The sequence below is a fragment of the Schistocerca gregaria genome, chromosome 11 (genome assembly GCF_023897955.1).
Source record: "Schistocerca gregaria isolate iqSchGreg1 chromosome 11, iqSchGreg1.2, whole genome shotgun sequence".
NCBI lineage: Eukaryota > Metazoa > Arthropoda > Insecta > Orthoptera > Acrididae > Schistocerca > Schistocerca gregaria.
In genome coordinates, this window is record NC_064930.1 from 92,965,098 (window position 1) to 92,991,539 (window position 26,442).

Sequence of the window (26,442 nt, forward strand, 5' to 3'; positions counted from 1 at the left end):
GAGCTACCCATCTGCTGCTTTGAGAATTTTAGTGGTCTTACTGTATTTCTCCTCTTTTATGTAAGATTGTGATGACACTAAGATATAAATGACCAAAAACGGTGTTATTAAACTAGATAACGAAAGACACTATTTAACTAGGTGACTTTGATGTAACGGAGGAAAACCTTAGTATAATTTTGTTTATAGCTTCTCAAGGACAGGAATCACATCATGTTACGAACTAATGGGCAAGTGTGTGTGGTATTTGATGTAACTAGTAGTTATGTATAGTGCTAAACACCAACAACAGTAGTCATCAAATGTCATTGCCACCATTGTGTTTGTTCTTACCTTTTTTAGCATATGGGACTGCTTTATGTCTATCTATTGTTTCGCAGTTCTGTTTATGTGCATTCTGTATTTCTATTGCATTGCACTTCTTATCATGTGAAACGCTAACATTTCCTTCCAGCTTGTAACGCTATTAAATCTAAAAAAACGCCGCATTTGAAATTAAACAAAATTCATGTACTGTCGCTTCTTATCCTTACAACACGTGATCTGGATACAGCCAATGACATAAAATGCCAAAGCTACTGGGCTAAAGATCCATGCAATGCGCCATGCTTAGCTCTGAATGATGCTGAGATGTTTAACTTACCATGGTCATGTTGCATTATTAATTCTCCAATATTTGCGGCCATTCTTGCTGCATGATCATCTTGCAGCATTTCCCCTGAAATTTAAAAAAAATTCACCTGAAATTTAACTGCAGTATCATAGAAAATATTTTGTTTTTTAAAAAACATACCAAATTTTTTGGTACTCAGAGCCACTTAGTACACAGACATTTGAAAATGAAACGAATGTGTGTTTCCAACAGCTTAGCTTTTATAATGTCTCAATCACTTTTTTGTATTTTGAAACTTCTGATGTAATTTTTTACTTCCAGTGTGTGCAAAACAGATGTGATTCTTACAGCTTCATCATCATCAAAACAGAACATTATTTTATTTTAATTTATTGTCACTGTGTGTTTTATTAACAGTGTATCACATTTGTGACTTCTGTTATATTTCTGGAAAAATATGGAAATTATTTACTGATTTCCACAGTTGGTAGAGCACTTGCCCTCGAAATGCAAAAGTCCCAAGTTCGAGTCTCCATCTGGCACACAGTTTTAATCTGCTAGGCAGTTCCATATCAGCGCACACTCCGCTGCAGAGTGAAAATCTCATTCTGGAAACCTACCCCAGGCTGTAGCTAAGCCATGTCTCTGCAATATCCTTTCTTTCGGGAGTCTATATCTGCAAGATTCGCAGGAGAGCTTCTGTTAAGTTTGGAAAGTAGAAGGTGAGGTATTGACAGAAGTATAGCTGTGAGGACGGGACGTGAGTCGTGGTTGGGTAGCTCAGTTGGTAGAGCACTTGCCGGCGAAAAGCAAAGGTCCCGAGTTCGAGTCTCGATCTGGCAGATAGTTTTAATCTGGAAACATCCCCAGGCCTTGGCTAAGCCATGTCTCTACAATATCCTTTTTTCCAGAACTGCTAGTTCTGCAAGGTTCGCAAGAAAGCTTGATTTACTGTGTTATTGACTCTGGACTAAAACTTATAATATGTGCATCTAATCCTGTTCTGGCTGTTCACTTATGGAATTGCGTTTAAGTAATGTATTTAACATATTTTGTGGTCTGGAATCGCAGATTTACGAAAGTAGTGTGGAGTGTTGAGTGGTAAGTTCTGTCTTTCCTGTGGTCAGAAAGTCATGGTCAGTAGCTTGTTCCATTGGTGCCATGTGAGGGCAGGCCTGCAGGCACATCATGGCCACAGCTGGGAACAATGGACAAGACAAAGTCAGTTGGTGTGGGGTCCATTGTGTTTGAGTTCTGCTTCTAGATCTCTACTGGCGTGACAATTAATTTATGTTTCGTAATGTTTCCATAAGGTGCGGTTCAACAGCCATAAACTGCTTTATAAAATGCATTTTAAATATCAGCTTTTTATCATAATGGAATGTAGTCAAATTAAATCGGGTGATGCTGAGGAATTAGATTACGAAATGAGACACTTAAAGTAGTAAAGGAGTTTTGCTATTTGGGGAGCAAAATAACTGATGATGGTCGAAGTAGAGAGGATATAAAATGTAGACTGGCAATGGCAAGGAAATCTATAGTGAAGAAGAGAAATTTGTTAACATCGAGTATAGATTTAAGCGTCAGGAAGTCGTTTCTGAAAGAATTTGTATGGAGTGTAGCCATGTATGGAAGTGAAACATGGACGATAAATAGTTTAGAGAAGAAGAGAATAGAAGCTTTCGAAATGTGGTGCTACAGAATAATGCTGAAGATTGGATGGGTAGATCACCTAACTAATGAGGAGGTATTGAATAGAATTGGGGAGAAGAGGAGTTTGTGGCACAACTTGCAAAAAGAAGGGACCGGTTGGTAGGACATGTTTTGAGGCATCAAGGGATCACAAATTTAGCATTGGAGGGCAGCGTGGAGGGTAAAAATCGTAGAGGGAGACCAAGAGATGAGTACACTAAACAGATTCAGAAGGATGTTGTTGTTGTTGTGGTCTTCAGTCCTGAGACTGGTTTGATGCAGCTCTCCATGCTACTCTATCCTGTGCAAGCTTCTTCATCTCCCAGTACCTACTGCAACCTACATCCTTCTGAATCTGTTTAGTGTAGTCATCTCTTGGTCTCCCCCTACGGTTTTTATCCTCCACGCTGCCCTCCAATACTAAACTGGTGATCCCTTGATGCCTCAGAACATGTCCTACCAACCGATCCCTTCTTCTGGTCAAGTTGTGCCACAAACTTCTCTTCTCCCCAATCCTATTTAATACTTCCTCATTAGTTATGTGCTCTACCCATCTAATCTTCAGCATTCTTCTGTAGCACCACATTTCGAAAGCTTCTATTCTCTTCTTGTCCAAACTATTTATCGTCCATGTTTCACTTCCATACAAATACGGTTGCAGTAATTGCTGGGAGATGAAGAAGCTTGCACAGGATAGAGTAGCATGGAGAGCTGCATCAAACCAGTCTCAGGACTGAAGACCGCAACAACAACAATCTGTTCCATTAGTCGTCTACTGGTTTTGGTAATAACCATCATCCAGAATGCCTATCAACATCAACATTAATGATTTAGGAATATATAATTCCTACGCTAATTACAAAACTCAACAAATATACAGTTGCAAAATTCATTTTTGTACTTACTGCCGAATACAGATTACTTAAATGTATCCCATACTCCATTGAAGCTGAACAATATCAAAATTATACAGTGATATTGTACAAACACCTGACATAATTTGCTTAGAATACTGACAGTGATACTTCATGTCAAACAGACAGACGTCACAGGAAAAACAAGAGGAACAATTACTGGAAGAATGCGTCAGGAATCAATTTATATCAGAGAAAGTACATTTGTACTGCATAGGTAACACAATAACATACTTTTGCTGCAGTGGTAATGTGAAGGAACAGATCATCTTTACCGAAATCGTTGACTGAGTGTAAACAAAAAGTGAGGAATATTAATACTGGAATTTACACTAGAATCTGTCGCAAGATAAAAGCGGAACCACATATCAGTGAAACCAGATATTATTACAACAACAAATGTGTACACCTGGTTCAGAGCACAAAAGAAAATACGTAATAAAAGCAGTAATGTTAGTCTAAAGAGCAACAACGAATTTCCGATGGTACTTCTCTTACAACACCCCTTTGTTTTACTTAAGTGATATTTTTCAAAAGAAACTGTATCTAACGTATTAAATTAAAACAAACAGTGCTGCGCAATTGCGTATATCGTTTCAAGACGATGAGTTATATAGTTCTATGTAACGTAATAACAAACTTCAAAATGTAATTTTTTCGTGACACCGCTAAAATTACCTGTACCTCATATTGTAAGGGCTACTCTTGAACAACAGAAGACAATCAGCAGGTGAGTAAATAAAGATCACGAAGAGGAGAGATGTAAGAAAACGACATAAATGATTCATAGGACGATAGTAATCGATATACAACAAATAATTCCTATATTAACACATAGTAGTAGCAAAAAACAAATTTTCTACCGAGTGTGGTACAATTACAGTGCTATAAACCACCTAGGCATCAGGTTACACATCATCATTATTAACTGTAATGGATATACAGGACAGTAACGACTATGGCATAACACTGACATCTACACTATTGAGAAAATTCAGAGAACTGGTATTTGAAGCTGACTGCCAAACTAGTCTAATGCTGCCAACATACATTGCGCATAAGAACCAAAAAGTTGTGGATATTAAAATCCATGTCTGAAAACAATCTAATCATTATACTTCTACCTATTTAAAGATAACAGGGTAAGGAGATGAACCCAGTCAGATTACATACAACAAATATTGGTCATAGTTATCATTACTTTATAATACAATAAGACTCTATATCAGTGTTAGTTTCGTGACCACAGATGAACGATAAATAAATAAAAGATAATTAGACAAATACCAGATATTACGTATTTGGTGACAAACAATATCACATCCAGGCCATGAACATTGCCCCTGGCACAGCTTCCATATACAGATACCACAAAGACCCACATTTCTTAATAAAATATAATTACAATGGGCGTACAGTTTCATATAACCATAACGTATCTTATCTATGTATAACCATATGAGGACCATAACATGCAAAAAGGAGGTTTGAGATCAATGGGAGAATTACACTATGTAATCAAAAGTATCCGAGCACCTGGCTGAAAGTGACTTACAAGTTCGTGGTACCCTCCATCGGTAATGCGGGAATTCAGTATGGTGTTTGCCCACCCTTAGCGTTGATGAGAACTTCCACTCTCGCAGGCATACGTTCAATCAGGTGCTGGAAGGTTTCATGGGGAATGCCAGCCCATTCTTCACGGAGTGCTGCACTGAGGAGAGGAATCGACGTCGGTCGGTGAGGCCTGGCACGAAGTCGGCGTTCCGAAACATCCCAAAGGTTATCTATAGCATTCAGGTCAGGACTCTGTGCAGGCCAGTCCATTACAGGGATGTTATTGTCGCATAACAACACCGCCACAGGTCGCGCATTATGAACAGGTGCTCGATCGGTTTGAAAGATGCAATTTCTCTTTAACAGTGGGAGGAGGCAATAATGTGCTTAAAACATCAGTGTAGACCTGTGATGTGATAGTGCCAGGCAAATCAACAAGGGGTGAAAGCCCCCTCCATGAAGAACACGACCACACCATAACACTACCGACGCCGAATTTTACTGTCGGCAGTACACACGCGGGCAGATGACGTTCGCCGGCCATTCACCATACCCACACCCTGCCATCGGTGTACCGTGATTCGTCACTCCACATAACGTTTTTCCACTGTTGAATATTTAATGTTTACGCTCGTCAACCCAAACGAGGCGTCGTTTGGCATTTATCAGCGTGATGGGTGGCGTATGAGCAGCCGCTCCACCATGAAATCCTAGTTTCCTCACCTCTCGCTATAAAACCCCAACGACTCCCTTAAGGTCAATTAATACAGAATATCATAATGTGAAGTGGGAAGAGTTATCTTGGCAAATACACTCCTGGAAATGGAAAAAAGAACACATTGACACGGGTGTGTCAGACCCACCATACTTGCTCTGGACACTGTGAGAGGGCTGTACAAGCAATGATCACACGCACGGCACAGCGGACACACCAGGAATCGCGGTGTTGGCCGTCGAATGGCGCTAGCTGCGCAGCATTTGTGCACCGCCGCCGTCAGTGTCAGCCAGTTTGCCGTGGCATACGGAGCTCCATCGCAGTCTTTAACACTGGTAGCATGCCGCGACAGCGTGGACGTGAACCGTATGTGCAGTTGACGGACTTTGAGTGAGGGCGTATAGTGGGCATGCGGGAGGCTGGGTGGACGTACCGCCGAATTGCTCAACACGTGGGGCGTGAGGTCTCCACAGTACATAGATGTTGTCGCCAGTGGTCGGCGGAAGGTGCACGTGCCCGTCGACCTGGGACCGGACCGCAGCGAAGCACGGATGCACGCCAAGACCGTAGGATCCTACGCAGTGCCGTAGGGGACCGCACCGCCACTTCCCAGCAAATTAGGGACACTGTTGCTCCTGGGGTATCGGCGAGGACCATTCGCAACCATCTCCATGAAGCTGGGCTACGGTCCCGCACACCGTTAGGCCGTCTTCCGCTCACGCCCCAACATCGTGCAGCCCGCCTCTAGTGGTGTCGCGACAGGCGTGAATGGAGGGACGAATGGAGACGTGTCGTCTTCAGCGATGAGAGTCGCTTCTGCCTTGGTGCCAATGATGGTCGTATGCGTGTTTGGCGCCGTGCAGGTGAGCGCCACAATCAGGACTGCATACAACAGAGGCACACAGGGCCAACACCCGGCATCGTGGTGTGGGGAGTGATCTCCTACACTGGCGGTACACCTCTGGTGATCGTCGAGGGGACACTGAATAGTGCACGGTACATCCAAACCGTCATCGAACCCATCGTTCTACCATTCCTAGACCGGCAAGGGAACTTGCTGTTCCAACAGGACAATGCACGTCCGCATGTATCCCGTGCCACCCAACGTGCTCTAGAAGGTGTAAGTCAACTACCCTGGCCAGCAAGATCTCCAGATCTGTCCCCCATTAAGCTTGTTTGGGACTGGATGAAGCGTCGTCTCACGTGGTCTGCACGTCCAGCACGAACGCTGGTCCAACTGAGGCGCCAGATGGAAATGTCATGGCAAGCCGTTCCACAGGACTATATCCAGCATGTCTACGATCGTCTCCTTGGGAGAATAGCAGCCTGCATTGCTGCGAAAGGTGGATATACACTGTACTAGTGCCGACATTGTGCATGCTCTGTTGCCTGTGTCTATGTGCCTGTGGTTCTGTCAGTGTGATCATGTGATGTATCTGACCCCAGGAATGTGTCAATAAAGTTTCCCCTTCCTGGGACAATGAATTCACGGTGTTCTTATTTCAATTTCCAGGAGTGTACATCTTTGCCGATAAGCTCACACCAAGAAGTTTTGATAACAACAAAATTATACATCGCTGAGAGTTTTTGTTATGAAAAGAGGAGGAAGAAACCTCAGATTTAATTAATGGACAAATATCCAATATTGAAAGCTAAGACCAAGGTGATGTTAGTCAGAGATAACTTTTATGTGGAAGAGAGTTTTAAGCGCAAACGAAGCAATTCAATGAGGTTACAATACTCTATCGCCTAAGAAGTCGCTTGCTGGCTCTCGTCCTGTAAAGAGGTGCGAGAACAATTCTTGTTTTAGTTGTTGGGAGTACGGAACGCGACGAGATTGTTTTGCGTTCAAAAGTGTTTCTTGCGTTACGTGATTCACGAACTTCGGAAACTGATTTTCTAAGCAGAGACAGGAACTGGTAGTTGCGTTTAACCGTGCATAACGGGTTAATTGAACTTTACTGACGAAACTAGTGAATATTGGAACTAAAAGAAGAGTGGATAGTATATCAGAGGACTACACTCGGTTAGTCTCGAATAGGACACAATTACACGGCTTCTCGAAGATAATACAATTACGCTGAAGAGTCAAGTTGTCGTAACTGTCAAGAAATTTAATTTTAATAGAACTGACTTTACCAACCAACTGCGTGTGTGTGTTGTGCGAAAGTTATAAAGTATTTAGTGGCCAAGGAACTATAAACTGTTCGTTCCAAGTGAAATATCAACCGTGGACCACATTATTAAGTGATGTAATCGATGGTGGTTAACCAACGACCGTTCAGCAGGGAAAATTTAATCTGAATATCGAAATAACTACTTCATTAATTGAAAAGAGAACTTTTGAACAAGTGTGGCCGCCGTGTGGGCACCTGGCGAAGAGGTGGTGTGTTTCCCCAGTGCAGTGGGCGGCTATTCCAGAGCATATGGCGAAAGGGGCTACTGCACTTCAAAACGAGCATTACCTATACATCTCCCTACCTGCCCACCTACATACATACATTCAATAATCCAGTATAGTGTATAGTCCGGAGAGCAACTGGCGCATTCAGTGTGTTGGTTCCCAAATAATATTACACGCTGGAAGTTGGTGGCTGTATGGCGATGTGCTATCGTCTGTGCGACGGTACCCCGGCCACACAAATACACTCCTCGAAATTATAATAAGAACATCGTGAATTCATTGTCCCAGGAAGCGGAAACTTTATTGACACATTCCTGAGGTCAGATACATCACATGATCACACTGACAGAACCACAGGCACATAGACACAGGCAACAGAGCATGCACAATGTCGGCACTAGTACAGTTTATATCCACCTTTCGCAGCAATGCAGGCTGCTATTCTCCCATGGAGACGATCGTAGAGATGCTGGATGTAGTCCTGTGGAACGGCTTGCCATGCCATTTCCACCTGGCGCCTCAGTTGGACCAGCGTTCGTGCTGGACGTGCAGACCGCGTGAGACGACACTTCATCCAGTCCCAAACATGCTCAATGGGGGACAGATCCGGAGATCTTGCTGGCCAGGGTAGTTGACTTACACCTTCTAGAGCACGTTGGGTGGCACGGGATACAAGCGGACGTGCATTGTCTTGTTGGAACAGCAAGTTCCCTTGCCGATCTAGGAATGGTAGAACGATGGGTTCGATGACGGTTTGGATATATCGTGCACTATTCAGTGTCCCCTCGACGATCACCAGAGGTGTACGGCCAGTGTAGGAGATCGCTCCCCACACCATGATGCCGGGTGTTGGCCCTGTGTGCCTCGGTCGTATGCAGTCCTGATTGTGGCGCTCACCTGCACGTCGCCAAACACGCATACGACAATCATTGGCACCAAGGCAGAAGCGACTGTCATCGCTGAAGACGACACGTCTCCATTCGTCACTCCATTCACACCTGTCGCGACACCACTGGAGGCGGGCTGCACGACGTTGGGGCGCGAGCGGAAGACGGCCTAACGGTGTGCGGGACCGTAGCCCAGCTTCATGGAGACGGTTGCGAATGGTCCTCGCCGATACCCAAGGAGCAACAGTGTCCCTAATTTGCTGGGAAGTGGCGGTGCGGTCCCCTACGGCACTGCGTAGGATCCTACGGTCTTGGCGTGCATCCGTGCGTCGCTGCGGTCCGGTCCCAGGTCGACGGGCACGTGCACCTTCCGCCGACCACTGGCGACATCATCGATGTACTGTGGAGACCTCACGCCCCACGTGTTGAGCAATTCGGCGGTACGTCCACCCGGCCTCCCGCATGCCCACTATACGCCCTCGTTCAAAGTCCGTCAACTGCACATATGGTTCACGTCCACGCTGTCGCGGCATGCTACCAGTGTTAAAGACTGCGATGGAGCTCCGTATGCCACGGCAAACTGGCTGACACTGACGGCGGCAGTGCACAAATGCTGCGCAGCTAGCGCCATTCGACGGCCAACACCGCGGTTCCTGGTGTGTCCGCTGTGCCGTGCGTGTGATCATTGCTTGTACAGCCCCCTCGCAGTGTCGGGAACAAGTATGGTGGGTCTGACACACCGGTGTCAATGTGTTTTTTTTTTTCATTTCCAGGAGTGTATGTTCTCTAAAGGCGACGGCCATTTTGAGTGCGTCAATTACATGTCGTGAGCTTGACTTTTTTGTGTTTATAGCAGTGTATGAGATTTTGCATTACTTGCACTGTATGGCAGATTGATTGGCCCGATTTGCGCACAGATGCAAACTAGTTACTTTGCTATGTGCGAGTAATTCATTGGCACTATGTGATCAAAAGTATACGAACACCCCCAAAAACATACGTTTTTCATATTAGGTGCATTGTGCTGCCACCTGCCATATCAGCGAACTCAGTAGTCATTAGACGTTGTGAGAGAGCAGAATGGGGCATCCTGCGGAACTCATGGGCTTCGAACGTGGTCCGCACTTTGCGATCTGATAGTGAGGTGGAAACGTGAAGGGACACGTACAGCACAAAAGGGTACAGGTCGACATTGTCTGTTGACTGACAGAGACTGCCGACAGTTGAAGATGGTAGTAATGTATAATAGGCAGCCATCTATCCAGACCATCACACAGGAGTTCCAAACTGCATCAGGATCCACTGCAAGTACTATAGCAGGAGCGAGCTGAGGAAACATGGATTTCGTGATTGAGTGGCTGCTCATAAGCCACACATCACGCCGGTAAATGCCAAACGACGCCTTACTTCGTGTAAGGAGCGTAAACATTGGACGATTTAACAGTGGAAATACGTTGTGTGGAGTGGCGAATCACATCACGGTACGCAATGTGGCGGTCTGGTGGCAGGGTGTGGGTATGGCGAATGCCCGGTGAACATCATATGCCAGCTTGTGTAGTGCCAACATTAATATTCAGATGCGAGGGTTATGGTGTGGTCGTGTTTCTCATCGGGGGGGATTTGCGTGGCACTATCACAGCACAGGCCTACACCGATGTTTTAAGCACCTTCTCGCTTACCACTGTTGAAGACAAATTCGGGGATGGAGACTGCATCTTTCAACACGATCGAGAGCACCTGTTCGTAATGTACAGCCTTTGGCGCAGTGGTTACACCACAATAACATCCCTGTAATGGACTGGCCTGCACAGAGTCCTGATCTGAATCCTATAGAACACCGTCGGGATGTTTTGGAACGCCGACTTCGTGCCAGGCCTCACTCATCGACATCGATACGTCTCCTCAATGCAGCTTTCCGTGAAGAATGGGCTGCCATTCCCCAAGAAATCTTACAGTACCAGATTGAACGTATGCCCGCGAAAGTGGAAGTTGTTATCAAGGCCAAGGGTGGACCAACACCATACTGAATTCCAGCATGACCGATGGAGGGCGCCACGAACTTGTAAGTCATTTTCAGCCAGGTGTCCGGATGCTTTTGATCATATAGTGAATATGATTTTTGTACATAGGACGGTATGGAAGTATATTCAGACCAATGTGGAACAACGTAAGTTATCCTAATTAGACTTTTGAGTCCTCTTAGTGTCCTATGGATGATAGTACATTATTATTTTTCTTGTTTTTGGCTGTATGTTTTAATTATTACTGTTGCTACCAAATTCTGTGAGCTAAGGTAAGTGACTTTAATTGTCTTTTTTGAACTGTGTTTCGTCGTACTGAAGGCATTTTGGTTGTTCTTGCCTGAGTGCTACTTCTGGAACTATATTGGCAGGCAACTAATCTATGTTTGCTTCGTACTATTCCGCAGTAAAGAAGACTTTATTTTTATAAATTAGCCCACATCAACACAGCCTCCAGCCCAAACCCCTCTCTGCCTAAATCACATGCTACACTCGAAAGTTACACTTACAGTTGTAGCTGGAAAAGTAATAGCAAAGGAAATCAGTCACGTGTGTAAATGGTAAAACCTGGTTTGAAAAGAAAACGGAAAGCATTATGACTTCTTGAAGATGTTCAAATAAGCTGTGTTTACATGAAGTCTATGGCTATGACCACTATGGGACTTGACTTAACATCTGAGGTCATCAGTCCCTTAGAAGTTGGAACTACTCAAATCTAACTAATCTAAGGACATCACACACATCCATGCCCGAGGCAGGATTCGAACCTCCGACCGTAGCAGCTGCGCGGTTCCGGACTGAAGCGCCACAGCGGCCGGCCACATGGTCTAATTTCAGGAAATCTGATACAGATTTTCACGCACTTGTTCTCCATGCACAATAATACTGTCTGGCTTCCTTCGCAAAGGCTTTGAAACTGACTACAATTAATCGAGTAATAAAGTTGTTACACACTATATGATGGTTCTAAAGTTCTTTACAAAATCAGATGGTCACGGAATCATAAGATGCACATTGGATGTAAATACCGAGAAGCAGACAGACTCCTCGTTCAAGAGATCAGAATTGAAGACTGTGGTAGTTACAGCATCATAGAAAACATCACCTGATACTGTGATCTCTTCTGACTGAGTAGTGAAGGTCGGACATTTTCCAGATAATTTAAAAATCAATATTTTTCTTGCTTATTCAAATAATATTTATTGATAATGCATATATTTTCATCTTACTAGTCTACATCTACATAAATACTCCGCAGCCCCAGTAAGGTGCGAGGCGGAGGCTACTTTCAACACTGCTTGTCATATTCCCTCCTGTTCCACTCTCAAACAGAACGAGGGAAAAACGACTATCTATGTGTCAGTAGGGCTCCGTATGAACCCTAATTTCTCGTGTGATATCTTACTGGTCGTTACACGCAAAGTATGTTGGCGGCTGTAGAATGGTTCCGCAGCGGCTCTAGGCGCTACAGTCCGGAACCGCGCGACCGCTACGGTCACAGGTTCGAATCCTGCCTCGGGAATGGATGTGTGTGATGGCCTTAGATTAGTTAGTTTGAAGTACTAAGTTCTAGGGGACTGATGACCACAGCACTTAAGTCCCATAGTGAGAGTCATTTGAAACATTTGAATAGTTCGGCAGTCAGCTCAAAAAAAAAAAAAAAAAAAAGGTCATCAGTCCCCTAGAACTTTGTACTACTTAAACCTAACCAACCTGAGGACATCGCTCACATCCATGCCCGAGGCAGGAATCGAACCTGCGACCGTAGCGGTCGCGCGGTTCCAGACTGTAGCGCCTTTAACTGCTTGGCCACCCCGGCCGGACAGACTCTCAAAAGTTTCTTAATAGTGTCCCGAAAACAACGCCGCTTTACCTCCAGCGACTCACATTCGATTTTCCGAAGCTTCTCCGTAACACTTACGTTTTGTTCAGATCTACCGGTAACAAATCTAGCAGCCCTCCTCTGAATTACTTCGGCGTGATTCCTCCAGTCCGACCTGGTACGGATCCCAAACACTCGAGCAGTACTCAAGAATAGGTCGCCCCAGGGTCCCATACGCGGTCTCCTTTACAGGTGATCCACTCCTTCCTAAAAGTCACCCAATAAACCGAAGTCGACCATCCACCTTTCCTACCACACTTCTAACATAATTGCTCCATTTCACATCATTTTGCAACATTAGACCCAGACATTTAAATAACTTAACTGTGTCAAGTAGGATACTAGTAATACTGTAACTGAAATTAGTGGTTTTTTTCCTACTTACCAGCATTAACTTAAGTTTTCCACATTTAGAGCTAGCTGCCATTCATCATAGTAACTAGAAATTTTCGGTAAGTTGTATCTTCCTAAAGTCATTCAACTTCTCACCTTCCCACAGACCACGGCATCATTAGCAATCAACGGCAGATTGCTACCCACCTTGTTCGCTAAATCATTAATCATTTACACTACTGGCCATTAAAATTGCTACACCACGAATATGACGTGCTACAGACGCGAAATTTAACCGACAGAAAGAAGATGCTGTGATATGCAAATGATTATCATTTCAGAGCATACACACAAGATTGGCGCCGGTGGCGACACCTACAACGTGCTAACACGAGGAAAGTTTCCAACCGATTTCTCATACATAAACAGCAGTTGACCGGCGTTGCTTGGTGAAATGTTGTTGTGATGCCTCGTGTAAGGGGGAGAAATGCGGACCATCACGTTTCCGACTTTGATAAAGTTCGGATTGTAGCCTATCGCGATTGCCGTTTATCGCATCGCGACATAGCTGCTCGCGTTGGTCGAGATCCAATGACTGTTGGCAGAATATGGAATCGTTGCGTTCAGGAGGGTAATACGGAACGCTGTGCTGGATACCAACGACCTCGTATCACTAGGAGTCGAGATGACAGGCATCTCATCTGCACAGCTGTAACGGATCGTGCAGCCACGTCTCGATCCCTGTGTCAACAGATGGGGACGCTTGCGAGACAACCACAGTTCGACGACCTTTGCAGTACCATGGACTAGCAGCTCGGAGACCGGGGCTGCGGTTAGCCTTGGCGCTGCATCACAGACAGGAGCGCCTGCGATGGTGTACTCGACGACGAACCTGGGTGCACGAATGGCAAAACGTCATTTTTTTCGGACGAATCAAGGTTCTGTGTACAGCATCGTGATGGTCGGATCCGTGTTTGGCGACATCGAGGTGACCGCACTTTGGAAGCTTGTATTCGTCATCGCCATTCTGGCAATCACCGAGCGTGATGGTATGGGGTGCCATTGGTTACACGTCTCGGTCACCTCTTGTTCGCATTGACGGCACTTTGAACAGTGGACGTTACATTTCAGATGTGTTACGACCCGTGGCTCTACCCTCCATTCGATCCCTGTGAAACGCTCCATTCCAGCAGGATAATGCACGATCGCATGTTGCAGGTCCTGTACGGAAAATGTTCCACTGCTGCCCTGGCCAGTACATTCTCTAGATCTCTCACTAAGTGAAAACGTCTGTCAATGGTGGCCGAGCAACTGGCCTGTCACAATACGCCAGTCACTACTCTTGATGAACTTTGGTATCGTGTGGAAGCTGCATGGGCATGTGCACGGCATCCAAGCTCTGTTTGGCTCAATGCGCAGGCTGTATCAAGGCCGCTATTACTGCCAGAGGTGGTTGTTCTGGGTACTGATTTCTCAGGATCTATGCACCCAAATTGCGAGAAAATGTAATGACATGTTAGTTCTACTATAATATATTTGTCCAACCTGTTTATCATCTGCATTTCTTCTTGGTGTAGCAATTTTAGTGGCCAGTAGTGTATGTATGTAGAGAACAACAGCGGTTCTGTCACGCTTCCCTGGGTCACTCCTGACGATACCCCTGTCTCTGGCCAACCTTCTCCTCCGACGACAAAATACTGGGTTTTATTATTTAAGAAATCTTCACGCCACCCGCGTATGTGTGAACTTCCATACGCCCGCACCTTCGTTAACAGCCTGCAACGGAGCACCACATTCGTAGTTCGCAGCACACCATGTGAGAAGCGGACAACCTGAATTTCGCACAAGTGAGGCTTTCTGAAATCACGCTGATTCGTCGATATGGGCTCCTCAGTCTCAGAAACCTTTATTATATTCGAACTGAAAATACACTCCTGGAAATGGAAAAAGAACACATTGACACCGGTGTGTCAGACCCAACATACTTGCTCCGGACACTGCGAGAGGGCACACCAGGAACCGCGGTGTTGGCCGTCGAATGGCGCTAGCTGCGCAGCATTTGTGCACCGCCGCCGTCAGTGTCAGCCAGTTTGCCGTGGCATACGCAGCTCCATCGCAGTCTTTAACACTGGTAGCATGCCGCGACAGCGTGGACGTGAACCGTATGTGCAGTTAACGGACTTTGAGCGAGGGCGTATAGTGGGCATGCGGGAGGCCGGGTGGACGTACCGCCGACTTACTCAACACGTGGGGCGTGAGGTCTCCACAGTACATCGATGTTGTCGCCAGTGGTCGGCGGAAGGTGCACGTGCCCGTCGACCTGGGACTGGACCGCAGCGACTCACGGATGCACGCCAAGACCGTAGGATCCTACGCAGTGCCATAGGGGACCGCACCGCCACTTCCCAGCAAATTAGGGACACTGTTGCTCCTGGGGTATCGGCGAGGACCATTCGCAACCATGAAGCTGGGGTACAGTCCCGCACACCGTTAGGCCGTCTTCCACTCACGCCCCAACATCTTGCAGCCCGCCTCCAGTGGTGTCGCGACAGGCGTGAATGGATGGACGAATGGAGACGTGTCGTCTTCAGCGATGAGAGTCGCTTCTGCCTTGGTGCCAATGATGGTCGTATGCGTGTTTGGCGCCGTGCAGGTGAGCGCCACAATCAGGACTGCATACGACCGAGGCACACAGGGCCAACACCCGGCATCATGGTGTGGGGAGTGATATCCTACACTGGCCATACACCTCTGGTGATCGTCGAGGGGACACTGAATAGTGCACGGTACATCCAAACCGTCATCGAACCCATCGTTCTACCATTCCTAGACCGGCAAGGGAACTTGCTGTTCCAACAGGACAATGCACGTCCGCATGTATCCCGTGCCACCCAACGTGCTCTAGAAGGTGTAAGTCAACTACCCTGGCCAGCAAGATCTCCTGATCTGTCCCTCATTGAGCATGTTTGGGACTGGATGAAGCGTCGTCTCACGCGGTCTGTATGTCCAGCACGAACGCTGGTCCAACTGAGGCGCCAGGTGGAAATGGCATGGCAAGCCCTTCCACAGGACTACATCCAGCATCTCTACCATCGTCTCCATGGGAGAATAGCAGCCTGCATTGCTGCGAAAGGTGGATATACACTGTACTAGTGCCGACATTGTGCATGCTCTGTTGCCTATGTCTATGTGCCTGTGGTTCTGTCAGTGTGATCATGTGATGTATCGGACCCCAGGAATGTGTCAATAAAGTTTCCCCTTCCTGGGACAATGAATTCACGGTGTTCTTATTTCAATTTCCAGAAGTGTATGTTAAATTATTCTGCAGTAAACAGACTTTAATTATGCGGTTGCCTTGTTTTACCCTTGTGCGCTTTTTTCCAGTGGTTTGAGACTTTGTGCTGGGTGAGGGATTCACGATAAATGCAAGCTAGGTACGGGGCCAACACTGTACGTATTGCATAATGTAACTCGGACTCCATCCGGAGGTTGTGATTTATTTGCATTCAAATCGTTCACCTCTTTCTCTGTACTAAACACGCTTATAGCTATGTCGTCTTTACAGCAGCCTATATCCACACTCAAATGACGGTATGTTCGCGCAATTCTCCTGTCTGAACGATTTCTTGTAAGTGAAATTTAAAAATTCGGCTTTCGTTTTTCTGTCTTCAACTACCACTCAGGCTGGTCATATCATTACTTTATAAAGGAGTCCCAAAATAAATTTAATATTTAGCATTAGATTGTGCAATTCATAATATGAAAATTAAGTATACCAGATACTTTGTAGTTTCAAATATTTCTAAAACAAGAATAATTTTAACTGTACATACAGAGTACTAACAATTTATTTTTATACATTTTTGCATGAAATATAATAAGTAGTATACAAAACCTAATGATATTATTTCAGTGAAACTGCCGAGAATGTTCAGCTATACCAGATTCGGGATTAATCCTGGTATCATAACTGTCGCACTTTTTTATTTTTTCTGACAAATGTGCAAGATCCCTCACACTTGTATTACTTCACGAATTAACTTACAGGCTGAAATTGGGACATTCTTACATTGCACCGACACAACAACTTGGGCATATTACACACTTCTCCGTTAAATGTTCTCTTGTACTGACGCTTATTTGATTTCCTCACTTTTCCCACCGAGGGATCCTGTCTGCGAGGCCTGATTATTTTGCTGCTAACTTCTACTCGTAATTTTCTTTTCTGTTAGCACTTAAAAACTGATTTAACAGCGTTTATATTGGCATTACACACGGAAGCCGATTGCTGCACAGGAGACAACCAACTCCGAACAGAAACCGCCGTTTGTGGAAATTTTCGGGCTCGTGTATCTGGATAGAGCACTACCAGCAAAGGGCGCAGTACAGAGTCGGTATAAAAACTGTCGCACCTACGGATCTGTGCAAAACGTAAAACGACAAAGAAGCCCTTCAGCTCGCACAGTGAAAGTTACTGCAGACATTCACCGAAGCATCACTTGGTGCTCAAAGGAGTCTACATGTAAACTGGCGCAACAGGAGAATGTAAGTAGGAGTTGCAGCGGATACTGAAAAAGTTGAAAAGGGCATTTGAAGGCATGCAGTGAGGCGATTGTGCGGCAGTTGCAGGAGGACGCCACTCAGAAATGCGTTGACTACTGCACGTGGCTTTTGAATAACATGAACGATGCTTTGTTGGACGCTTTACATTACATAATGTGTGGTGAAGCATGGCTTCATGTTTCTGGCCATGTGAATTCATAAAATACGAGGTACCGGGCAAAGGAGAAGCGTAACGTTGTGTGGCAGCAGCCGCTCCGCTATGAAAAAATTGGAGCCTCGTGCCGCGTAACGGGAACACGCATCGCTGGATCGTTATGTTTTAGTGCTGCCCTCAGCACAATTTCATAGATGGAAATTTTTTTGTGCTCAATTCACTGAGAGACAACACTGCTTCTTCCAGCAAAAAGGAGAAACGAAACATGCTGAGGCAAGAACAGTCAGCAAACGTTTATGGTCAGCCCGTCCCCTGGATCTAACAACATGTGATTTTTTTTTCCTGTGGGGCCTCTTGGAGAGCAAGTTTTATGAAACAAATCCGAAAAGAATATAGGAACTGAAACACAACATCAGCAGTGGCCGGCCGCGGTGGTCTAGCTGTTCTAGGCGCTCAGTCCGGAACCGCGCGACTGCTACGGTCACAGGTTCGAATCCTGCCTCGGGCATGGATGTGTGTGATGTCCTTAGGTTAGTTAGGTTTAAGTAGTTCTAAGTTGTAGGGGACTGATGACCACAGATGTTAAGTCCCATAGTGCTCAGAGCCATTTGAACCATTTTTTGAACCATCAGCAGTGAAGTTGCCGTCATCGATACCCGAACTTCATGCCAGCCGTATCTGAGTGTGTTTAGATGTGCACAGCTGTTACTGATGCTGTGAGTGGTCACTTCCAGCATCTTCTATTAAAAGTATTTTCCACTGTATCTTTCACTGTAAAAAAATGAAAATGGGTAAGTCCATTCTAGCTCTTCTTTTCTGTAATTTCACTGCAATTCCTTTATATCTACACATGCTGCTTTTATGTCTTAATTATATTTGCTACTTTTATGTCTTAATTATATTTAGAACGGTGTGACCTTGCGCCATGTGATGTGTAGGTTGTAATGAAAAAATGCTCCTGTTGTTGGAACTAATCTTCTTAGGTCTACTGTGGAGGGAGAGTCTCTCAACAAGTCTATTGGCATACCTCACAAGACGCAATGCTTCGCTAAAACTGAAGTAAAAGTAATTTTGACTGAAGGGATGTATTTGTACTAATTTATACAGGCGTATAGATGATGATGTTTGGCTTGTGGGGCACTCAACTGCGTCGTCATCAGCGCCCATACAAAGTCCCAATCTTGTCACAATCCAATCTAGCCACTGTCGAAAATGATGATGATGAAATGATGAGCACAACACAAACACCCAGTCCCCAGGCAGAGAAGATCCCCAACCCGGCCAGGAATCAAACCGGGGACGCCATGACCCAGAGGCAGCAGCGCTAGCCACTAAAGCACAAGCTGCGGACATGCATATAGAGGACACCAATTAAGAACTTCTGGCTCTGTATCCTTATTCTGTGAAAATTCCACCTCTCTTCCTCGGTTCGAGTTTAATATGCGTAAGAACTTCGGTTTGAGGTCTGATCGTATGTACGTCTCAACACCAGTGTCGCATCTATCTGGTTTGTGAGCCCTAAGAAATGGATACCTCGGGCAATGAACACACTGAGAAGTTACGTTTGGCTTGAGCCCATTTCAGACATGAGGTCCTTGTGAATGCTTAATCGGAGGAAGGGAAGCTTCATTTCTTTATAAAGCGCGAGCCAGAATTGGCCACGATTGCCATTTTACCAAGTTCATCCCTCCCTCTGATGGAGGACACCGAGTCACAGCTCCGTGCAGTGGTGTAGCTCAAGAGTGGTCCAGGTTTTGAGCACCACAGCTGGTTTCTGCTTGTGGACACTGAACGATGGGAGATCTCCATGAGCGAGGTTGGCCATCCCAACTTCCTCTACCAGGCGCTCGAATCATGTAAGTACGACTTCGGAAGCCAATCGACAGCCATCCTTTGTTGGAACATGTGCCACGATCTGTAGTATGCTTCATCCTGTTCCCCCAGGGCTGCCAAATCGTTGTACAAATACTTCATACGAACAGGTAACACAGCAACTGAGCCCACCTCAGTTGCTGTGACGTCTTAGTATGAAATACTTGTACAACGATTGGAATTCACGATATCAAGTGTTTTGTGGCGCTATAGGCCTATGGGGCCTGAAGATGGTTGCTTTCACAATAAATAAAATACCTCAATGTATACGGCTGTTGATGATGTTTATTGACATTGAAAAGTACTTATCAGCCAATGTCCCGTGGTCATGATGGACCAAAACAGATTGCTTAGTTTGCCCGTCTTTGGAACGAAATATACCACTGATTCTGAGGTCAGGGACCCGAAAGTTTGCTGGTAAGTTTGTGGAGGTATGTGGCATTAGATCTCTATGCACAGGTCATGTAATATGAGTACATAATGGGCCGGTGATTTGAGTAAGCGGTGATACAGGCCGATAGGATCCCAGATGGGTTGGGTTCAAATGCCTCTGAGCACTATGGGACTTATCTTCTGAGGTCATCAGTTCTCTGGAAGTACTTAAACCTAACTAAGGACATCACACACATCCATGCCCGAGGAAGAATTCGAACCTGCAACCGTAGCGGTCGCGCGGTTCCAGACTGTAGCGCCTAGAACCGCTAGGCCACGATGGCCTGTTCACTATAATGCTCCTCAAAGGAATGTAGCGCAGTCCTGTCTCTGAGACACGAACAGTTATGCTTCTGATAGATGACAGCGGCATCGGGGAAGACACCAAGCGTGTATGGATGCAGATGGTTCACAGCCATCAGAGTGTCTTCCTTTATTAACACAGGTCCCAAGCGAGCGCAGTAGAATCTCACTCACAGCATACTGCAGCTCCCACCACTATGTATCCGTGCCGCACTGCACATTTTGAGGTATCGTTCACCTCGATGGCGTTTCGTAGAGACGACCGTCGATCTACTGCATCAAAAATGTGATTCGACCAAAGAGCAGACAAAATACCCATTGACTGACAGTCGATTCCGATTGGTCCCATGCCCACTGTCACTGAATCTGATGATGTCATTGGGTCAACATGTTAACACTTAGGGGTGGTCTGCCGAAGAATTCCATGTTCGACAATCTACGATGAACTGAACTCCGAAACACTTGTGCTTGTACCAGCATTGTGATCTTACGGCAGAGATTCCACAGATCACCATCTATCCTACTTCACAGAGCACACAGGCCTCCAAACCGCACGTACTGTTAAGAGGCGTTGACGTCCGACCATTTAGCGTGTAGTGGTAGCATTACTGTCTTACTGTCTCTTTCCATAGATGCTGACTGAGATTTGGCTGGCTCGTGTTATGCTTTGCACTGAACCCTGGTTGCTATTCCCTGATTAGTCTCCTACGGTTATCGCGATTACGCTGTTATCCTCTCTCTCCACGAGCGGAAGCACCAGTGTGTATCGATATTCGCACCCTTGTACTATCTTTGGCCTCGCGCTGATAGTTTCCAGCTGTGCCATGTGCGGGCAGATGGTCTGTTGGGGTGGTGGGTATCTGGCCGGGGACACTGGCGGCATCCAAACGCGGTCGGAGTGTCAGTGGCTGTTCCCACTGCTACGAGGTCTGTGGCTCACCGGTCCCGAACACGAAGTTGAGTCTTTACTTAATATACCAGCCAGCCCCAACTGTTCACATTGTGTCGTTTGAATTTCGTTGTGGGCTGTTGCGACATTCCTGTGAGCAACAATGTGTGTTTTCAAGTTGGCGAAAATCTAGCCTCCCTTCTGTGAAGTTTAACTTGATTATTATTAAATTGAAGTTCACCAGCCGTTGACGTCCCGGTTACCTGCCCTCAGCCGTTGACGTAAACTCAGGCAGTGTATTTTCCCTCGTCGCGTTGTGGCTGTCCAGCACGGCGTGTGGTTTTGACAGCTGAATGTGTAATTCGTTGTGGGCGCCGATATCCTTCTGCGCTGTTCCATTGAACTCCCTGTTGTGTGCTGGTCGGGTGGAGCGGAAGTTATCCTGCCGCTTGGTCCGTTGACTGTCGCTTGGCTTGCCGCCACATTGAGTATTGTTGGGCCCACTGCCTGCCTCACCTAAGCGAGCGTTAGTGTTTGAATTCCAGGCCGACCTTTGGAAACTTCTGTGCGGCTGGTCCCGGCGGAGGTTCGAGTCCTCCTTCGGGCACGGGTGTGTGTGTTTGTCCTTAGGATAATTTAGGTTAAGTAGCGTGTAAGATTAGGGACTGATGACCTTAGCAGTTAAGTCCCATGAGATTTCACACTTTGAAAACTTCTGAGCGCCGTATGATGTGCTGCCTTTTGTTGTTTGTCTTTGTTGTTTGTTTATGTATGGCTTTTAGCCGATTTTAAATTAAAATTGTTTTGATCTTAAAGTGTGAGAGTGTTTGGGCCTTCAGCCTAATTTAGAGAAATGTTTTGAGATGAGGCCTTCTGCCTATTAAAATTCAAATTCTTGTTTCTGAGTCTGAAGTGATTGGCCTCCAGCCGGTTGTAAATTAAAGTTGTTTTGCTCTTGAGGCGTGAGCTTCAATGGCGCATTTAGCCGGGAATTAGGTTCTTCAATTAATGTTTGGTTTGCTCTCATTTTAATGTTTTCTTTACTCTTGTAATGTTTGTCATTAAAAGTAGTATGTTCGAGTGTAGCTGACAGCCACTCATTTTGTCCCCTTTCCGCAAATTAAACTATCTGTCCTGTCGTGCGGGTATAGCAGGGGATCTCACTGACGACAGTAGCACGTGATCATTCGACCAGCTTCGCCGTTGTCGGGAGACTCGTTGACAGGCTGTGAGTAACACAGTGACCTGCCCTTCGTCAGATTCGCTTGCCCGCCCATTTGCAGCCCACGTCTTGTCTTCGCTATGGCGCCCCCCCCCCCCCCCTCCTCCCTGTCTGCTCCACCTGCACAGGTTGGTCACCACCGCGCCACGCTTTCACAACGCCACCAGCCGGCCGTAATATTTTGGCTGCTCAGTGTAGATGTAAGTAAACAGAAGGACAAAGGGCACATATTTTGCGCGTAGCTGGTTTCATGGCACCTTTTGGACCGGTGTCACTGCATCGGCAGCATACGAGAACCTCATAAGAGCGACGAAAAATATGGACCACAACATTGCGGCTAGCTACACATTCCTAAATCGGTGACGTAAAAGTATTGCCAAGTTTCGAAAAAAGGCTACGGTGATCGCTGTAAGGCTGTGTAGAGCATGTAGGCTAGAGTTACGTAAATGGCATTCCAACTATTACACTCTCTAACACCAAGCACAACTCTTCACCAAGACTGAATCATGTTACAGAGTTCATTCATAATAACCACATGATGACACTGTTACTCAAAGCAGGTATCAAATCGAGAAATGGGACTGCCACAGTGAGGTAAATTAGCTCACTCCAAATGAATTTGTTGAACCATGAAACTGTCTCAAACAGTACTTACCCGGGCTGTCACTCCTTAAACGGTACACAGTGACATCCCCATCAGATCCTGAAAAAGAAAATCGTGCTTATCTCTAAAGACTGCACATGTATTTCATTATTTGGTATAAAATTGTTATTCACTATCTTTCCAAGACATACATAAAATAAAATACTAATGTATTTACCTGTAACGGGATCAGCGGCGCTGTATTCAGTAGCTGTGCCTACAGCTAAGAAAACACAGATGACGAAATTAGCGCTTCTGCACAACATTATGCAGGCACAAGGATGTCGACCCAAGTAAAGAACTTTTCCTTCAAAGTATCTTCACCACATCTGCACACTGCCGAACAACCTGTAATTTTATGAATAAATAAAGTTCCAACATTAGTTTTCATTCAGCTGGCTGTGTAGCAAATTAGCTAGGGAAAATAAGTGTTTCCGTCCAACTTGGGTTGCATCATTGTATAAGATTCATAGCGCACAGTCCTACCCAATATATGCTGACTGATTTAGCTAAAGCAGTCTACCTCTGGAAACATTCAAGATATCATAATTCTATTTACTGTTGATCAAACGTGAAGAAGTGCTCTCTAGAAAATCACTGTGCACCTGTGATCTAGGGCTGGAGTCTCTGACTAGTAATCAAACTGTACGCAGTCCCAGGTTCAAACGCAGCCACCGCTTGATTAATAATTATCATTGGCGGCCGAAGACTTCCGGCATAAGAAGTCAGCCTCATTCTGCCAACGGCCATGTCAAAGAGAGCGGAGGAGCGGACAGAGGTTCTGGGCATTCTCCTACTCTTTGGGGTGCGAAACTGCCCCTAATGCGGAAGGACCGGCAAGGGTTAACGCCATTATGGTGCAGAAAGCGATGGAAACCACTCCATCAAAGAGACATAAATTGAATCTACAGGACATGCGGACTGCAATTGAAAAAGTGTCTTGATGATCTTTCCGTTGGTAAAAGATTCCGGAAGATATTGTAACAAATAAGCTTATTTGTTACAATATAATTCTGACACGGTCACTGAACCTTAGCAGCTATGTTCAAAGATTCCGGAAGAGTCCACTCTTCTTATCTCTGGGAAGGGACTGCCGCGGGGGAGATGACCATAAGAAAAAGATTCAATAGTCAACGAAAGGACAGTGTTCTACGAGTCTCTGCGTGGAAATGGAAAGCCTCACTCTAGATGTAGTAGGAGTCAGTGAAGTGAAAGACAAAGATTTCTGGTCAGATGAGTATAGGGTAATATCAATAGCAGTAGAAAATGGTATAACGGGAGTAGGATTCGCTATGACTGGGAATGTAGGGCAGATAGTGTGTTATTGTGAACAGTTCAGTGATAGAATCTACAGCAAAAATGCCGATGTCGCAAGCTCAAGATGAAGAGACAGAGAAAGTATATGAAGTTATTGAAAGGGTAATACAGTACACAAAGGGAGATGTAACTCTAATTGGCGTGGGGGACTGGAATGTAGCTGCCGCGGAAGGAGTAGAGAAAAAGGTTACAGGAGACTTGGGGAAAAGAGTGAGAGAAAGACTACTTGGGTTCTGTAATAAATTTCAGCTAGTAATACCGAATACTCTTTTCAAGAATCGCAAGAGGAGGAGGTATACTTGTAAAAGGCTGTGTGATACGGAAAGATTTCAGTTACATTACATCGTGGTATGACAGAAATTCCGAAATCTGATACTGAATTGTAACGTGTACCCAAGAGCTGATATAGATTCAGATCACAAAGTAGTAGTGATCATGAGTAGGCTGAAATTTAAGAGATTAGTCAGGAAGAATCAATACTCAAAGAAGTGGAATATGGAAATTCTGAGAAATAACGAGATACACTTGAAGTTCTCTAAGGCTGTTGATGCAACAATAAGGAATGGCTCAATTGGCAATACAGTTGAAAAGGAATGGCATAGCTAAAAGGGGCAATCACAGAAGTTGGAAAGAAAAATATAGGTACTAAGAAGGTAACTGTGAAGTAACCATGGGTAACAGGAAAAATACTTCAGTTTATCTATGAATGAAGATAAGGGAAATTCGAAAATACAGAAACACAAGTCGCCAAGGAATGAAATAAATAGGAAGTGCAGGGGAGCTACAACGAAATAGGTGAATCGAGAATGTGAAGAAATCGAAAAACAAGTTATTGTAGGGAGGACTGACTTAGCATATAAGAAACTTAAAACAACTTTCAATGAAATTAAAACGAAGGGTGCTAACATTAATAGTCCAATGGGAATTGTACTGTAAACTGCAGGGGAGAGAACGGATAGATGGAAAGGGTACATGAAGACCTCTATGGCGGGAAAGATTTGACTGATGTGCTTGAAGAAGAAATACAAGTCGATTTTGAAGAGATAAGGGATGCAGTGTTAGAATCAGAATTTAAGAGAGCTTTGGGGGACTTGTTGTTGTCTTCAGTCCTGAGACTGGTTTGATGCAGCTCTCCATGCTACTCTATCCTGTACAAGCTTCTTCATCTCCCAGTACCTACTGCCACCTACATCATTCTGAATCTGCTTAGTGTATTCATCTCTTGGTCTCCCTCTACGATTTTTACCTTCCACGCTGCCCTCCAATGCTAAATTTGTGATCCCTTCATGCCTCAGAATATGTTCTACCAACCGGTCCCTTCTTCTTGTCAAGTTGTGCTACAAACTCCTCTTCTCCCTAATCCTATTCAATACTTCCTCATTAGTTATGTGATCTACCCATCTAATCTTCAGCATTCTTCTGTAGAGCCACATTTCGAAAGCTTCTATTCTCTTCTTGTCCAAACTATTTATCGTCCATGTTTCACTTCCATACATGGCTACAAATAATAATACAAATACTCCATACAAATACTTTCAGAAATGACTTCCTGACACTGAAATCTATACTCGATCTTAACAAATTTCTCTTCTTCAGAAACGCTTTCCTTGCCATTGCCAGTCTACATTTTATATCATCTCTACTTCGACCATCATCAGTTATTTTGCTCCCCAAATAGCAAAACTCCTTTACCACTTTAAGTGTCTCATTTCCTAATCTAATTCTCTCAGCATCACCCGACTTAATTCGACTACATTCCATTATCCTCGTTTTGCTTTTGATGATGTTCATCTCATATCCTCCTTTCAAGACACTGTCCATTCCGTTCAACTGCTCTTCCAAGTCCTTTGCTGTCTCTGACAGAATTACAATATCATCGGCGAACCTCAACGTTTTTATTTCTTCTCCATGGATTTTAATACTTACTCCGAACTTTTCTTTTGTTTCATTCACTGCTTGCTCAATATACAGATTGAATAACAGCGGAGATAGGCTACAACCCCGTCTCACTCTCTTCCCAACCGTTGCTTCC

The 26,442-nt window shown here is 45.1% G+C and overlaps 1 protein-coding gene across 1 annotated transcript in view; it reads right to left on the minus strand.

The window, feature by feature from the left end:
- LOC126294954 (uncharacterized) overlaps positions 1-26,442 on the minus strand; it is a 607,599-nt gene that overhangs the window by 531,342 nt on the left and 49,815 nt on the right. The window contains exons 2-4 of the mRNA XM_049987174.1: positions 23,272-23,441; positions 23,106-23,153; positions 644-718 (exon numbers count right to left, since the gene is read on the minus strand). Coding sequence (XP_049843131.1) covers positions 644-718; positions 23,106-23,153; positions 23,272-23,359 — 211 coding nt within the window. The 5' untranslated portion in view covers positions 23,360-23,441. The remainder of the gene's footprint in view (positions 1-643; positions 719-23,105; positions 23,154-23,271; positions 23,442-26,442) is intronic.